This window comes from Colletotrichum jinshuiense, chromosome 2 (assembly GCF_051148585.1).
Source record: "Colletotrichum jinshuiense chromosome 2, complete sequence".
Lineage (NCBI taxonomy): Eukaryota > Fungi > Ascomycota > Sordariomycetes > Glomerellales > Glomerellaceae > Colletotrichum > Colletotrichum jinshuiense.
Genome location: NC_139309.1, coordinates 1,385,909 through 1,401,613, shown reverse-complemented (window position 1 = coordinate 1,401,613; position 15,705 = coordinate 1,385,909). Strand labels below are relative to the sequence as shown.

The following is a 15,705-nucleotide window of genomic DNA, read 5'->3' as shown; positions in this document are numbered from 1 at the left end:
CCAACCACGTTCCTTTCGTGTATCGCGATGGTATTTGCTGGCTCCCCCGTTCTTTTAGTATTTGAATAGATATTAAAATATGGTCAGTTTTATTAAATTGGCCGTCCTTTTTGGTTGATGCCGCATTAGAAGTTGAGCCCACGATGACAATATTCTGCTGCTGGGGCGGTGGAGGGGGTGCGGCGAAGTAGACCGCCTCCGCCTGAGGATGGAGGTAGACAAGAACATCAATTATGACGATCACTACTTCGGCCTCTTCATCCATTAGATCCACTCTGACATGGTAAGTAGGTTACAGGCTATGTATTAAACACAGTATGCAAGGGCGACTAGCACCTGTTAATACACCTTTTTTAATTCCTAACCAAACATTTCGAGGTTCTGGCTATAACACAAATAACCACACCAAGCAAGCTGGAAGAGTTTATGCGTTACATTAAACTTACCGTATGGCTGTAATGCTGCTAATACCCGAGACTGTTAAAATCAGTGATGTTAGCTCGTTGGGACCATCATGAGGTCAGAAGGCCGAGGCTACTCCGCCATAAGGTGGTTGGAGGGAAAGAAAAGAACATTGATCTAGCATATGACTCATGAAGCCTTGTTATCTACCATATCCACTCTGGAGTTACGTATCCGGCAGTATGTGTTGCTCCATAACGTGCGAGGCTAATGGTGGCGAAGCTCACCCCTGTTTGTGGTGGACTCTCACTTGTCCTTGGTACTATTCCACTAGGAGAGACTGCGTGACATGGAAGATTTTCAAAGCAAGCAGTGGAATACTAAGATAATAAAATGGCGAATAAATTCACTGAAACCCGGAATCAAAAACATACTGACATCAAAACAATTCCTCACTTTGATCACTCCCTACTTCATCACTTATCAGTCACCACACAACTTCTATCGACAAGTATGAAGGCTTCATTCTTTTTACTCACCTCTCTTGGTGTTTTGTTGAGGACAACTGCTGCCTCCTGGACTAACACCAATAAATCGACGACACTCCCTATCATTGACCTTGGTTATGTGCGTGCAAACAAATCTACCCTTTCTGCATAATACAAGGCTGAGGATCTAATTCGATCTTACAGGGACGACACCAAGCCATCAGTTTCAACGTATGAGCATTATCCGCGCCTTCCCTTTTCACATTTACTTTCTGCAGTTGGCCTTTTCTTATGCGATATCTCCTAGGAAAACTCGGGAACATACAACTTTTCCAATATTCGTTATGGCCAACCACCCGTTGGGAATCTACGCTTTCGGGCGCCACTTCCTGTGAAGGGCAACAATAGCAACATCAGCACCGGTTCTGTAGGCAGCATTTGCCCACAGCCAGCCTCGCTGTTCAGCGACCCCGTTTTAATCCAATGGATTACGGCATACGTGCAAGGCACTATTCTAGATTTCAATGAGTTGCGGGAGCAGGCCGGGATCCAGGCGTCACCTGTCTCTTCATCCGACCCGCGCGTTACCGAGGACTGTTTATTCCTTGACGTGATTGTACCGAAGACGATACTTGACAAACGTGGTAGCAGCAACGCAGCTCCTGTGCTCATTTGGATCCATGGAGGTGGTTATATAGTAGGAGAGAAGACCGGGTTTGGACGGTATAACCCTGACGGCATATTTCAGGCCAGTCGTGAGGCTGGAGACGACGGATTCATCTTCGTCTCGATCAACTATAGAGTAAGCCTCTTGTACTCACGTCTTTCTTCAAGTTATTTTAGTGCTCAGAGTTGTTGACTCTATTTTGCAGCTAGGCGCCTTCGGTTTCTTGGGTGGCTCTACTTTGCAGAGAGACGGGGCAGCAAACGCCGGCCTCCTCGACCAACGACTGGCCTTGGAATGGGTCAAAGAAAACATCCATCTTTTCGGTGGATCTGCTGACCGGGTTACCGTGATGGGCGAGTCTGCAGGCGGAGGATCAACTTTATACCAGTTGACTGCATATGGGGCGTCACAGGGACCAGTTCCGTTCCAGCAGATTATACCGCAATCTCCAGGTACTCAATTTGCCGCCTCTCCGCAGTCGGTAGAAGATGTTTTGCAGACCTTTATGGCAACCGTCAACGCATCAACATTGGATGAACTCCGAGCAGCATCTTTTACGAGCCTCAATTTCGCAAACACCTTCCTTGCTGGCACAGAAAGACAGGGCTTCTTCGGACCGTCGGTTGACAGCACCTTCATTCCACAGCACTTCAGCCAACTGGTATCCAACGGAGCGTTCGATCAATCCGTGACCGCGTTGATCGGGACGAACGCAAACGAAGGCATCCTCTTTTCGGACCCAACAGTCAATTCTTCCGCCACCTATACCACTTACATTCGTGGCCTAATCCCCGGGATCTCAGAGGCTAGTGTATCATACATCACTAATGTGCTATATCCCCCGGTTTTTGACGGGTCGTTTGGATACACGAGCCAATTTGAGCGTGGGGTCAGGACATTCGAAGAATTCACCTTCACATGCAACGCGCCTATCATATCATGGGGGTTGCAAAATCTCACTAACAACTATAATTTTGCCGTCTCACCGGGATTACATGCACAAGACGTGGCGTACACGTTCTACAATGGACCGGAGACGGGAGCTGGAGGAATCACCGCGCCACCTACGACACCAACCGAAATCCGTTTGGCAGGGATCTTGCAGAGCTGGATTGCCACCTTTGTAGTGCAGGGCACACCAAAGGCAGCTGATACGCTACCATTCGAGCCATATGGATCTGATGCAAGCGTGCTGGTTATGGGAGAGAGTGGCACATTGAATTCCACGGGTCTTTCCAGGGGTGCTGATCCAGCTTTTGTGCATGGAAGATGTGCTTGGTTATCCGAGGCGGTTGGGGAGGAAATCTTGCTTGAATAGAACACTTTTTGACATACTTTTCTGTATTGCAGAATAGTAGCTCCAAACACATGGTTTCCGTATCCCCCCCTTGTCTATTATTCTGCAGCCTTAGCTATTGGTCATAATCTCCCCATTGTTAGGCGCGGCACGACCGCGAAAAGCAAAACCAGACACTGATCCTGACCTGACCTGTGATCATTCATGTCCATCCCTGTTGCTACAAAAAAAAGATGTACCAAAACACGCCGATCTGGTACTCGATGATAAACTAGGTTTCATTTGTGTCAAGCGTAGTCTTGCCGTCTCACCCGAGCGGAAGCGGGACGTTGGTGATGACTTTCATCAAAACTGGGGCTGAATATCCGTACGCGGAGCTGAATCCGAACCCGACAGAAATTTCCTCATCAGGTTAGATCCGGCCGCTATACTGAGTGGAGAACGTCTCAGCGCCGAAATGGTCGGGGGACAGCAAAATCGATCCATAGTTTGTAGCCATGCGAACATGCGCCGAGTCAGAAAGTTTGACATGGGATTACGATTCGCTATAACTCACATTAGAGCTTCTGCCTCTAAAAAGTGAACCCCTGCAACCTGCGGGCACCCTTCATACCGTTGCTCGGATCAACCGTGTGAGGTAGGATTTCTTAACAAGCTACTGTAAGCATACAACACCTGCAGTATGTAGGTAGTACATTATCGACCTGAAAGAAACAATCCTGCTTTCTGTCGATGCTCATTGGCTAATACTCAGATGCAGGGCCGATGCTACATGCGGCACCTTACCTCACGTTCCCCCGTCATAATCTCGGTGACATGCCTGAAAGGTGAGCACATTGTTGTTGCATTAATCTAGATCAATAGACTGGTTGTTACGCATAATCTAACCTTGCTGGTACGTCATCGTTGATTATTAGATGCAACGTAAGACGGACATGCGCCGGTGTAAGCTGTAATCAAAGACGTACTTCAGATGGCACGGAGGCTATGACCCGTCGCAAGAATTCAGACAGAGCTTGGCACAAAGTACGCGCTGGATTGTGCACTCTTTTTATTATCTTATTCGCTTAACTAATATTTAATTGATTTTTCATTGAGATGTTGAACTGGTTGGCACCTGCAGTGATAGCGTTAGTAAAGAAGCAGTCATTCGAAGACGACACCGCCTTCGTCGGTCGCTTCCGCCCTCCAAGCGCTTACATGGCGGTGACATTGCCGTCTCATTTCTCTGGTGGAGTGGGAGGGGTGGTGGTGGCCCAGCCTACATGTTACTGCCAAAGTCGTCGGGTTTGCGGCAGGTGGCGCCGCTCGCCTGGCTGCTGTGGGGTGCGAATCCCGATGTACGGCGCCCTTATCCCGGACCGGGTTTGCGGCGTCGAGTTCGTCCGCGATGACGACCTCCCCCGCCGTTAGGCTTCTCGCCTTGCCATGACCAGCAGTGTATGAGTCACGTCCTCTCCTAAAATATTCTAGGGTTGCTGTGAGATCAATCAGGTGATTCCCAGGATTGGAGCGTACCTAATGTCACCTCAGTGGCCCCCGGCATCTATTGTGGATTCATTATGATTACTGACTCTCCTCTCATAGCGACGAGACGAAGTGTGTCTGTGGGCAACGGTTCTCTACGGACCCTACAGGGTCTTTGATGGTTGACTCTGAACATGCGCTTCATTACTCCCTTCAGTATCCTACATGTGCCTTGGTCGACACCTGTATATGAAGAAGCATCCGAATCATTCGAGGACTACCGGGTCACTAACCAAACAAGCGCACTCTCAGGTAATTCCTGCCTCCTGCCTGGACGACCTAGCACCGTGACTACCCGTCCAACTTACTGATTAATGGACTACTGACCATGTCGCTGGAATTTTGGCTGAGCCCAGGGGCATCACTGTACCAAGCCTCGGGAACAGTGATTGTTAATGTATTTAACGTCGCCAGCGTGCCAACTTGGGGGCACAATCTAGGATGTATGATGAGATATGACCTGCAGAACGAAATCGCCCTTGCTTTTAACGAGAAGAATTTGTGAGTTTTCCTCTAGTCATCAGTGGTCGGCATTGCCATAGAGAATCGTCACTGGTACACATACCCAACATGCGATAGAACCATACGTCATCTTAGGCTACGAGTTTTCTGTCAGAGACAAATTGATAAATGCCCCCAACACCACCTTCGATTACACCCACTGCATCCAACTGTCAACGCATCCAAGGCTCAGTTATACAGGACAGACAAACTGCCCCATTGGATTGCAAATTGACCACATCCTCGAAATTTATCGTTGTGCTTCATGGATCCTGGAACTGACAGCCGTCAACGGGTTATGGCTTGGTGTTTGGTTCCATTCAGGGGAGCAATGTCGACAATTGTGGCCATGTGGCTACGGGTAATAGTAACCATGGATACCAAAATGACTTTTTCTCTATACACGAGTCACTTATTTATATTGATTCGTGCGTGACGGTTCGTGAGATCTTTTCGGTTTAATTTTGATGCCGCCGGACGCTTGTAAAAAAAAAAGGAGCAATCCTTCGAGAAGACGTCTTGCTAGGAAAGTCAAAGGAAGCTAGATTCACGGATATCCCTCTCTTGATTCCAGTTCAATTGAAAGTAATATACATGGCAGGCGATGGTTTATCTCTTGCAACATACGCTGCGTAGCAAATCTACCACATATTGACCACTTTTGTCTGACAGCTAAATTACGGAGGAAACGGGCACATACTCTATTGACGGAGTGGACAAACAACTCCCAGTAGGTCATCTAACACAAAATGACGACACAATTGACCATGGCATCAGGTGAGGGACAAGTAAAGCAAGCGATTTCCTGGCTGATCACTATACTTGACAAAACTTCGGATCCAGAAAGAGGACATGCCAAGCCAGGCTAAGCTAAGCGGTAACACTTGAAGTGAAGGTGAGAGCATGATAAGGCATAGCCCACATCCGACGTACTAGTCAATATTGATTGAAGCCGAAGTGGCTCCGACACCGCCACCCATTCAGACCCATTTCATCAATGTACTGACAATGCTAACTCGTCTCACTCTCCATTCATTTTCATTGCTTTTCTCATAGAAATTACTTAAGCTAATGCCCGCTGATCATGTTCATTACCCTGCAGTCTGCGCTGACGCTCTAAGGGAAAGGATACTGGAGAAGTGTATTAATGCAATAACGAATACATGTAGAGTTGAAATTTCAGATAATAGAACATGTCAAATGATTATGTTAAAATAAAGGATAGGAGGTTTGAGTCAGTTAAAGGTTCCTCCACCAACACACTCCACTAACGCCATCATCCATCCTCCTTGGACGATCGCGAAGCGTGTCGCAACCATCTTCAGCAAGACAAGGGTATACGAATCACGAGGCTGGGCACTGCAATCATACCTCATTTGGATTAGATACCAAAAAATAGGGGTTTACGACGCGCGGCATTGGTCACGGCTGAAATACCGTTTCTTGAAGCAACCATTTTGAGCTTGACCAACCTAGACAAGGTCCAGGGGGTTTATAAACATTGCTGGAAATCCAACATATGAGCATATATAACTTGGAAGTGACGGGTTCTTCTACCGCTCTTCTTTATTCTTTCTCTCAAAGACATTCTCATCGTAACCGATCAGCACGGCTCATCCTCGTACCTGCACAATGGCTCTCAATACTACCCTGAACGCCACCATGCGCGGCGCCATGTTGACTGGCCCGTATCAGGTGCATATTCAGGATTTTCCCGTCCCTGTTATGAACACCCCAACCGATGCCATTGTTCGCATCACTACCTCAGCCTTGTGCGGGTCTGACTTGCACAGATACCATGGCTATATGGGAGGAAATCCCCCCTGGGCGTTGGGACATGAAGCGAGTAAGTCCAGTCCTGTATCAACTATGCCACCTTTTTAGCACCTTTGCGTAGAAGAATATTGTTGACATTAAACTTTTCACAGTTGGATATATATCAGAACTCGGAAGCGGTGTGTCCTCACTTGAGATTGGCCAATACGTCATTATCCCAGACAATGCGGGAACTGGCCACATTGACATGGGGGTTGGAACCGGACCTCAACAGGGAATATCATTCGGTGGTGCTAACGGTGGTCTGCAAGGCAAGTAATTCTGTTTTTATACAGCTTTAAATTTCGAACTCTCACTAACACTGTATTCCTTTCTAGCCGAGTACGCACGGGTTCCCTTTGCCGACATGAGTTTGATTCCCATTCCGTTGACCGCGGAAACCACCAACTCTAGCATCGAGCAAGATTATCTCACCGTCTCTGACATCTTTGCTACGGGCTGGATTGGCTTGACTAAATCTGGTTTCGAGCCTGGTGACACTGTGGCTGTCTTTGGAGCCGGGCCCGTTGGGCTACTGGCTGCATACTCTGCGATTCTTCGTGGCGCATCTCGGGTATTTAGCATTGATCACGTACCGATGCGACTTGAACGCGCTGCATCAATTGGAGCCATACCCATCAACTTCATGGAGTCAGACCCAGTGGCACAAATTCTAGCTTACGAACCACTTGGTGTTATTAGGGCAGTGGATGCCGTTGGCATGGAGGCTATCAACGCTAACGGAACCATGCAACAAGATATTGTTCTTTCGCAGATGATCGAACTTGTCGCAACTGGTGGTGGCATCGGTCAGGTCGGAGTCTATCTTGCGCAGCCCAACACAGGCCTCGCACCGAACGCAGAGGAGATTTCGGCCAACATCTCATTCCCGCTATCGGCCTTCTTTATCAAAGGTATACGATATGAAGGTGGTATTGCGGACCCTGAGACTGTCGCTGGCGAGCTTGTCAACCTCATTTCACGCGGCGCTGCCCATCCGGGCTTTGTGGCCAGCGCTTCTATTGGGATCGAAGAGATTCCAGAGTACTACGAACGCTTGAGCAACCAGGAGGAGCTCAAGGTCTTTGTCCACTTCCCGTAACTGGTATCGGACACTTGAATCCTGTGGTCGGCATTGGACGTTATCCAGCTGCACACTCACCTGTGTCTTAGCAACGTACATTCCAGCCCGGAACGGTTTTGGTGGATTAGTTCGAGCTAGGCTGGCAATCTCATATATCTCAGCAGTACATCAGCTGTTAAACACCTTAGATTTCACTTCTTCCCTGAACTCTTCAATCTAACTCATTTTCGCACCTCCCTTTACCCACTCGCCATCCAGCGTGCTGTGTCGCCCCTGTATTCCACTGCCAGAGAAAGAGAGTCTGTATTATCACACATACAGGCTACAGCAGCTACCGTAAGAAATATTGAAATACAGAGTCGCTTAATGGACCTCCTCAGATGATGTGGGGATCCCTGAAGGAGACCCTCCGAGACAGGAGACTAGTTGGCCCTAGACTGACAGTGGGTATTGAAGGCTTGGTGTCTGCAACAACAGTCTACAAGGGAATCGTTGTAAAATTTCACTGCCACTGCCTCGAGGCAGTAGGCTTGCGTCAACCAGTGACCGGAACAATGCAGACGTCTACATTAGGTTATTAGTTGTTATCATTAGTGGTGTGGTTTTGGTACATACCCCGGCACGTAGACCACACTAACTTTAGCTGGGTCAGCAACAAAAGATTAGACCCTGGTCGAGACCAAGTTATTTTACCCTCGGCTTCGGATTCCGGACTTAAGACAAGACCCTCGGCTAATTAATGCAAACCTGCTCACCTGTCATGAACTAACAAAATCCAGTGTGGAAGGCTTGAGCTATTGATTAAACGAATTTTTATTGGTAATTGCGGATAAATCAACGCAGGAAGAAACTATATTTAGCATCTTTAAAATCTTTTCATTAGTTTCATTACCCAGTCACCATGGCCACGCTACTTCCAAGTACTGCGCCTTGTAATATAACCCTCTTTCTCAACTCTCAAAGGTAGCCTGCGATGCGTTTCAACTACACTACTATCTAATTAAAAACTGGCGTCTGATAAGCCTTGTACCTTCACATGGAGGTATACCCGGATTTGCTGGTGGGACCACTATGTGGCTGTGAGCATGGGTTTTAGTTACAAAATCGGTTTAGGGAAACCGAATACCACTTTTGCTCCATCAATTTACCCGTACTCCAAACTCTTGGATGACAGCGTGCTAGTCTTTTTACGACCCTGTGGGGCACATACCCGAGATCATTCATATGACATGGATCTATTGGCCTCCGAACTCGCTCGAACAACCCCAAGTTATCGCCGAGGTACCCCCTCTGGGACTACAAGCACCCATGGCGAGGCAGCCAATGCCATCCTGGGCTGGTCACGGAGCAGGGAGCATGCCTCGAGCTCGGGTCTGTCGTTCTAGAGCTGAGAAACTCGTACGAATTGAAAGCAAGGCTGCATTTCAAGCCTTCTTGGCCTACAAGAATACAAGATCAAAATGGCTTGTAATAGCATCCCGCCCTAGTCCAGAGTCGAAAATATGTAACCGTTCTTGTCCACAAAAGCTTAGATCCGGTTTAAGCATCAATATATTGGTTGGTGCTGTACCTACAGAAAAGTCTTTCATTCTTTCGATGACGGCAGCCATATAGCAGTCACCTTCTCTCTTTTCATGAATCACAGGTCTGCCATGATACTTTATGTGGAGAATTGAAGGATCTTTCCAGTCCAACTAGAGGCTACATGCCCGAAGCTATCTATCTCCGCTATGATTATGGCATTGTTGGTAACTTACGTCATTCTGGTTTCCGTCGGAAATGAACAAGTACCGACATTGCTTTTAAAAAAGACTTAAACTTTTCTGGTTTCAGGTGCTTACTGCTCTCGCGGCCCTATGTTATGCAGCGTTTGTTTCTAAACCAACAGCTGAGATACTCTCAAATAGGCAAGACGGCATTCAAATTGCCAACTTCTAGTATCCTGAAGTCCGGGGTCAGTTATATCGATGCTAGACCTGTTTCCCTTATCCAAAACCGTTATACTAGAATCTTGGTCTTGGGGGTCAAGACGTCTTTTACATTACGAGAATCTTGTAGGATTGCGTTCCTGACAATTGGCTGCTGGCAAATGACTACGAACCGATCATGGCCTAAGGGTATCCGCGACCGGCACACAATAGGTGAGCCGGGTTCGTTCTTGGGCCTTCTGGTGATAAGGAGGAGCACGGAGCTTGATCAGGCCATCCTTACTGCATGGCAGATGAAGGATGACATCAGCCTTGCCAGAAATCACCATCACGCGGGAGCCGCTACTTGAGGTAGTGGCAGCGGTCTCTATTATCTTTCTGCTCGGGCCTGTGGTTCTGATTTGTCAAAGGATCGGCTACTACGTAATATCTAGTCGACTGGTCTGTCTATCTTGTCCGTTATCAATCCCGACTTATCCAGAGCGCGATATCGGCTTTATTAGCAGTTGAAAACCCGCTGATAGCTTACAGAGGTCGCCAGGGCATGCCCGAAAGAAACCATTGACCGGAGGCAAGCTGTAATAGTGCTTTGGGACTTCTAGACGCCTGTCTGGTTTTCCTGATTCACGGATATTATTTCAATTTACTTTACAGATCAAGGTCAACACATATAAAAGGAGCAGGTCCTCACCGCCATGAGACAATACGACCCAGCTCAATAACCTCGCTATTTTGGAGCACTGGTATTACCGCAGAGGCCAGACACCGTTCAAGATGCTCAGCTACCTCGCCGCCATAGCGCTTGTCGCCTCGACATGGGCGTCCCCTACGCTGATCCAGAAGCGTGAGGAGCCGAGCACGGGCCTGACCTGGATCTACAAGGACGAATCTCTCCCCAAGGTCATGTCAGTACACAATAAAAAACTTGTATATGCGGAAAGCGAAATACTGACTCGCCGAAAAGGCTGTACAATACCGGCGATGGCACCATTCTGTCTGGTTCGAGAAACGGCCGCCTGGACACCATCAACTACGGTGGTGGTGTTGGGGGTCTTACTCCTGAAACCCTCGTTGGGAACGTCAGCGAGGTTTTGGATATTGCTCAGCTGGCTGTCGTCAATTTTATCGGCGGTCGCAACGGTGGTGGCAGCGCGAACGCTGACTCCGACCGTTTTCTGAATATCTCCATGGACGCCCACGGACGCCTCTGCACGCCCAACTCGGACATTGTCGGTGCCGTCATGATCCACGGCACCAACACTCTGGCTGACACCGTATGCCCTACGTAACTATCAGTTATTCGTCTCTGTGCTTTTAAGCTTATCATCTCCAGGTCTATGGTGTCGATCTTACCTTGAACTGCTCTAAGCCCTTCGTTGCAACCGGTTCCATGAGACCTAATTCAGCTTTGTCTGCGGATGGCCCATCCAACTTCTACGATGCAGTCAGGACTGCCATCCATCTTGAGTCCCGCGATCGTGGAGCCTTGATCGCCATGAATGACCACATTGTGTCAGCCTACTACGCAACCAAAACAAACGGCAACACCGTGTCGACATTCCAGTCCATCGACCAGGGTTACCTAGCCCAGTTCATGTCTGGTCAGCCATACTACTTCTACGGGCCTTCGCTTCCTAAGGGCCGCCCATACTTCAATCCGTTCAACCTAACCTCGCCACTACCGAAGGTGGTGGTGCTCTATGGTCACCGTAAGCTTCCAGTCATCTATGACTTTCCCTGAGGGCTTGATACTCACCATTTTTGCAGAGGGTTTTGAAGCCAGTCTCCTATACGCCGCTGCAGAAAATGGCGCCAAGTAAGCGATAGACCCAATCTCTGGCTCTATCATTGGTAACCAAATTTTAGGGGAATTATCATCATGGGTGTCGGTCCCGGCGGCCTCAGCACGGCCGCCACTGAGGCCGCGAACGCCCTGTTCGCGCAGGGGGTTATCACCGTCGCGTCCTTCCGCCCCTTCTTCGGCGCGTCTGTGCCCAGCCCTCAGACCCGCAACATGTAAGTCAAATACCTTACTTTCGTCTCTAGATTTCAGCAGCTAACCTATTTCACAGCATCAGTTCTGGTTTCGTTCGCGGCGAGAATGCCCGTATCCAACTGCAACTTGCACTCGGCTCCCGCTACAGCTTTACACAGATTCAAAAGCTGTTCGAGGGTGACATTCGCGAGGCTGTTTACAACGAGGCTACAACTTTCTACAACGGAACTGTCCTGTGAGCGAGTATATGCGTGCTCTTGCATCAAGGGAACACCTGGATATTTAATAGAAAGCCATAAGATTAGTTTAAACTACTCTTGGTATCAAAGGATACCTGTACTAGTGAAAGATCAATCGAAGAGCAAAACTAGTACTATATTATGGTTGTTGATATGTAGAAGGAAGAAAAGAGAGGCAGCCAGCGGAAGCAGCAGTTGTGAAGATATCACCGTTGGCGGCCCGGAAGTAAAATCCCTGGGCCCGACTGCTGCCGCTTCCCTTGGTCTTACCGCCTGCCCTTATTCAGGCTGGGTAATCCAAAAACTACAGCAATGTTGTCGTGAATTTCAAAATTGGTTTGCCATTTGTTTAAATTTGAAATTTGAGTTCAATTTCTATTCAGATGTTGGCCCAGAAAATGCCCGAGTGAAGCTGTATTTCTTTTATGCATCACCTCTAAGGTTTGGTTTCCTTCCTCTATCATATTCTTACAAGCACAACTGTCGGCCCTATCCGCGGCCCTCTCTTCTTGACACCGTAAACTTAGAGCTAAAGCTTTGGTAGATGAACACGTATTCGGATCACTTATTACGATCTTTCCCAGCATTCTGCTCTATATTTTCAACTCCTTAGCCTAACCTAACAACCTTTGAGATTCTGTCCTCAACCTTCCATCATCATTGATTCTAAGCCTCTCTGGATGTTGAAAATGGATTAAGACCCAATGTTAATGGAAGCCAGGATGGAGCATGAACCGTGATCCAAAATTTTGTCAAGTTCCTTTCGCCCGCGGTCTTCCAACGCCTACATTCAGTCAACAATTGTACTGGGGGTTGGTTGGTTACTTCGGCCCGAGCCGCGGTGGATCGAAGATGACAATCGATTATATTTAGTACCAATATGACCGAGAACGCAGGTCAGCATGTATCTTACACGGCTCGAAAGATCCGATATGGGCTGTTCAAAAGCCCCCAGCAGCAACCCCTGAAAGTGTCATGCACGTCGCTGCATCTCGACCAAACTTACCGGATTGAGACACAGTCAGCACAAATGCCACCAATAGTAGCCACTGTAAGTTTGGGTCATTAGTCAACATATTGGACACATTTTGGAAAGAGGAGGCAAGTGAAAATGAGGCTCAGATGCAATGCTGACTAAAATATTCAATCGGCTCACAAATTCCAGCTCACCACACTCGTGCTTACTCATTTGCTGATGATTCAATGAGCCAGCCTGATCCAACAGTTTCCAGCTACGATTACTCAATTTGTCGATTTAAACTGGTTTTATCACTATTTATTTGCTTTTCAAGCAAAAGCTTGATATTACTACGCCTTGGGCGGAGACAAGTGCCGTGTGCGCATTTGGGCCGCAACACGATAGCGCCACGAGATCATTACGTTGCAACTTGCAATTTCGGACATATTTTGGACCATTCCTACCAAATCTGGCAGTAGGACGATTTACAGCATAGTTTATTCGTGCAAAATGGGACGTCCACCCATCAGCGGTTATTGTCATACGTGTCGCCGGAGACGGGTGAAGTGTGGTGAGTGGTTTTAACGCCCCTGGATGACCCAGATCTTACTCCTTGGTACCCTATGGAAATGCTTATGGAATTTTCACTTAAGACAAAGGGCTTCCGGCTTGCCAAAGATGCCTCAAATCAGGCCATAAGTGTCTGGGATACGAAACCCCTCTGCGAATGCAGAACTTTGCGGCTGTTGCAGAGCCCAACGGAAGCCACCAACTGGCTCGCGTCTGGAACTCATCTGCGACTACACCGGCAGCGCTGAGCATACCTCCAGAACTACCATTGATAGCCTTTCGTGACCGTATGGCTTTCTCGCACCTTTTAGCCAACTACCGATGGGCCCCATTTTGGAAACCACTGTTGCGTATGTCCCTAGAAGGATCATCGCAGTCTGACGTCATCAAAGTCGACTACACCGGGAGCTTGGCGACAGCACTCGGTTTCATGGGAAGCTCCGTTAAAGAGCCAAACATGCTAGCGGACGGTTATGAGCTCAATGGCCAGGTGATAAAATCCCTACAATCGGCTTTGTTGGCGAAATCGAAGCAAGAGCTAGCTCGTTGGGCTTTCACGATCATTATTTTGAGTCTTTATCAAGTAAGTTCATGGTTATACGATTCGCCACTTCTAAACCGATTGGGACGTGTCTGTATTAATAACAACGCAGTATGCTGTTGAAAACCAGGCTAATATCCCTCATTACTATGGAATGTCCCGAATCATAGAGTCGTGTGGGCCGGAGTGCTTTCAGCAGGAGCCTATGCTAACTTATCTCCGTCAGATGAGGGCTCTTCACGTAGGTACCCCAGTCAGACGTTCGGGAAGTACCGAATGTTACTGATTATTCAAACTAACCTGGTGTCTGTTTAGGCGTGTAACTCTTTCAACCACAAGGAACGGACATTTTTTGAAGAAAAACGCTGGAAATCTCTCCCATGGAGGTTTCAAACCAAAACCTCCCATGACCTTTTGATGGATATTTTTGTCGATATTCCCGGGCTTACTACATCCGTGGGATCCTTTTCTGGGCCCCTCTACGAGGAGGAGAAGTCTTTGGCCCATGCAAAGATTCTGGAACTGTTCTCAAAGTTGTACAACTGGAGACGACAGTGGCAAAATGCCAACCAGAATGCAGCAACTGAAATCTTTTCGCCTCAGGACGCAGACAACATATCTACCCCCTGGATCAGAGACATGATTTCTCGATCTTTGTCACTCAAGACGTCAGAACAGGCGGCCGAGCTAATTATTTACAATGCCGCACTCATCCAACTCATGAATCTTCAGGCCCTGCTGGACACAGGTGTCCGGGACCCGCAGCCTTTTCCCGGCACCATAAGCCCATCAATTCTCAAACCGGCAGCAGACCCTCTATACATGCCACATGAAATCAAACACCGATGGCAGCCTTCGATTGAAGCCCTTAGGTTGATGCGGTGTTCTACAAAACTGCTTTCGGCCAATGAAGGGTCGGTCATGCTTGCTGCCTCGCCCATCGGCATCATATACAATTCCCTGCTTGCAAATGAGGGTCTTGGGCGTTGTTTCATATCAGCAACGACTGGTCCGAGCGACTACGAAATATTAGAAACCGAACTTTCTATCTTCCGCTTTTGATAGCCCATACCATTTGACTCTGGATTGCCAAAGTGGAGAAGTATCAACAGAAACCATGGATCTTCTACCAGAGATGAAACATATCGTGATGGTGAGGTGGGTATAGAAAACTATCTTTAGAACTCATAGAAACTGCATTCATTCTTTATATCATTCGTGTTTTAAGGTCGCGTTGTGAACAGGTACGTTCAATAGGGGACTTTGTCCCAGCCACAACATAGTTAACGCTATTTCTCGGCCTGAATGCTTGTGTCTCTTGACATGAACTTTCACCCACTCATTACCAGTAATGCGGTCGGTCATCCATTCGTCCATGAAGTTAGCTAGATAAATGAGAAGTCAGCTAAAAAAGATGCAAAAGGATATGCGCCGAGGGGGAATCGAACCCCCGGCTCCCCGACGCTGCATGATGGCAACGGAGAATTTTACCACTAAACCATCGGCGCTTCTCTGGGACAGAATCGAAATCGAGTTTCAATCTGATGGGCCGGGTCGCTTAGGGGATTAACATTGTAACTCGAGAATGCCGAGCAGGCCAATACATCTCAGCTTCTAAAGAAGAGACTTGTTTTTTCGTATGTGACCGCAATTTCATGTCATTAGAAGAGTTACTAAGCATTGCAAATATTT

The 15,705-nt window shown here is 47.9% G+C and overlaps 4 protein-coding genes across 4 annotated transcripts; all 4 read left to right on the top strand.

The window, feature by feature from the left end:
* Positions 1-1,234: 1,234 nt before the first annotated feature.
* Positions 1,235-2,875, top strand: EsH8_II_000372 (uncharacterized protein; the record flags this gene model as incomplete). Its single annotated transcript, XM_083263670.1, has 3 exons — positions 1,235-1,281; positions 1,539-1,692; positions 1,763-2,875. The coding sequence occupies 3 exons, from the start codon at positions 1,235-1,237 to the stop codon at positions 2,873-2,875; spliced, it is 1,314 nt and encodes a 437-aa protein (XP_083120992.1).
* Positions 2,876-6,514: 3,639 nt separating this feature from the next.
* Positions 6,515-7,799, top strand: EsH8_II_000371 (glutathione-independent formaldehyde dehydrogenase; the record flags this gene model as incomplete). The annotated part of the gene is made up of 3 exons (XM_083263669.1): positions 6,515-6,728; positions 6,811-6,969; positions 7,036-7,799. 3 exons carry the CDS (start codon positions 6,515-6,517, stop codon positions 7,797-7,799), a joined length of 1,137 nt encoding a protein of 378 aa, XP_083120991.1.
* A 2,684-nt stretch (positions 7,800-10,483) lies between these two features.
* Positions 10,484-11,944, top strand: EsH8_II_000370 (asparaginase; the record flags this gene model as incomplete). The annotated part of the gene is made up of 6 exons (XM_083263668.1): positions 10,484-10,614; positions 10,674-10,983; positions 11,043-11,418; positions 11,477-11,525; positions 11,576-11,725; positions 11,782-11,944. The coding sequence occupies 6 exons, from the start codon at positions 10,484-10,486 to the stop codon at positions 11,942-11,944; spliced, it is 1,179 nt and encodes a 392-aa protein (XP_083120990.1).
* A 1,468-nt stretch (positions 11,945-13,412) lies between these two features.
* EsH8_II_000369 (Zn(II)2Cys6 transcription factor domain-containing protein) lies at positions 13,413-15,075 on the top strand (the record flags this gene model as incomplete). Its single annotated transcript, XM_083263667.1, has 4 exons — positions 13,413-13,473; positions 13,556-14,055; positions 14,126-14,254; positions 14,329-15,075. 4 exons carry the CDS (start codon positions 13,413-13,415, stop codon positions 15,073-15,075), a joined length of 1,437 nt encoding a protein of 478 aa, XP_083120989.1.
* Positions 15,076-15,705: the final 630 nt, after the last annotated feature.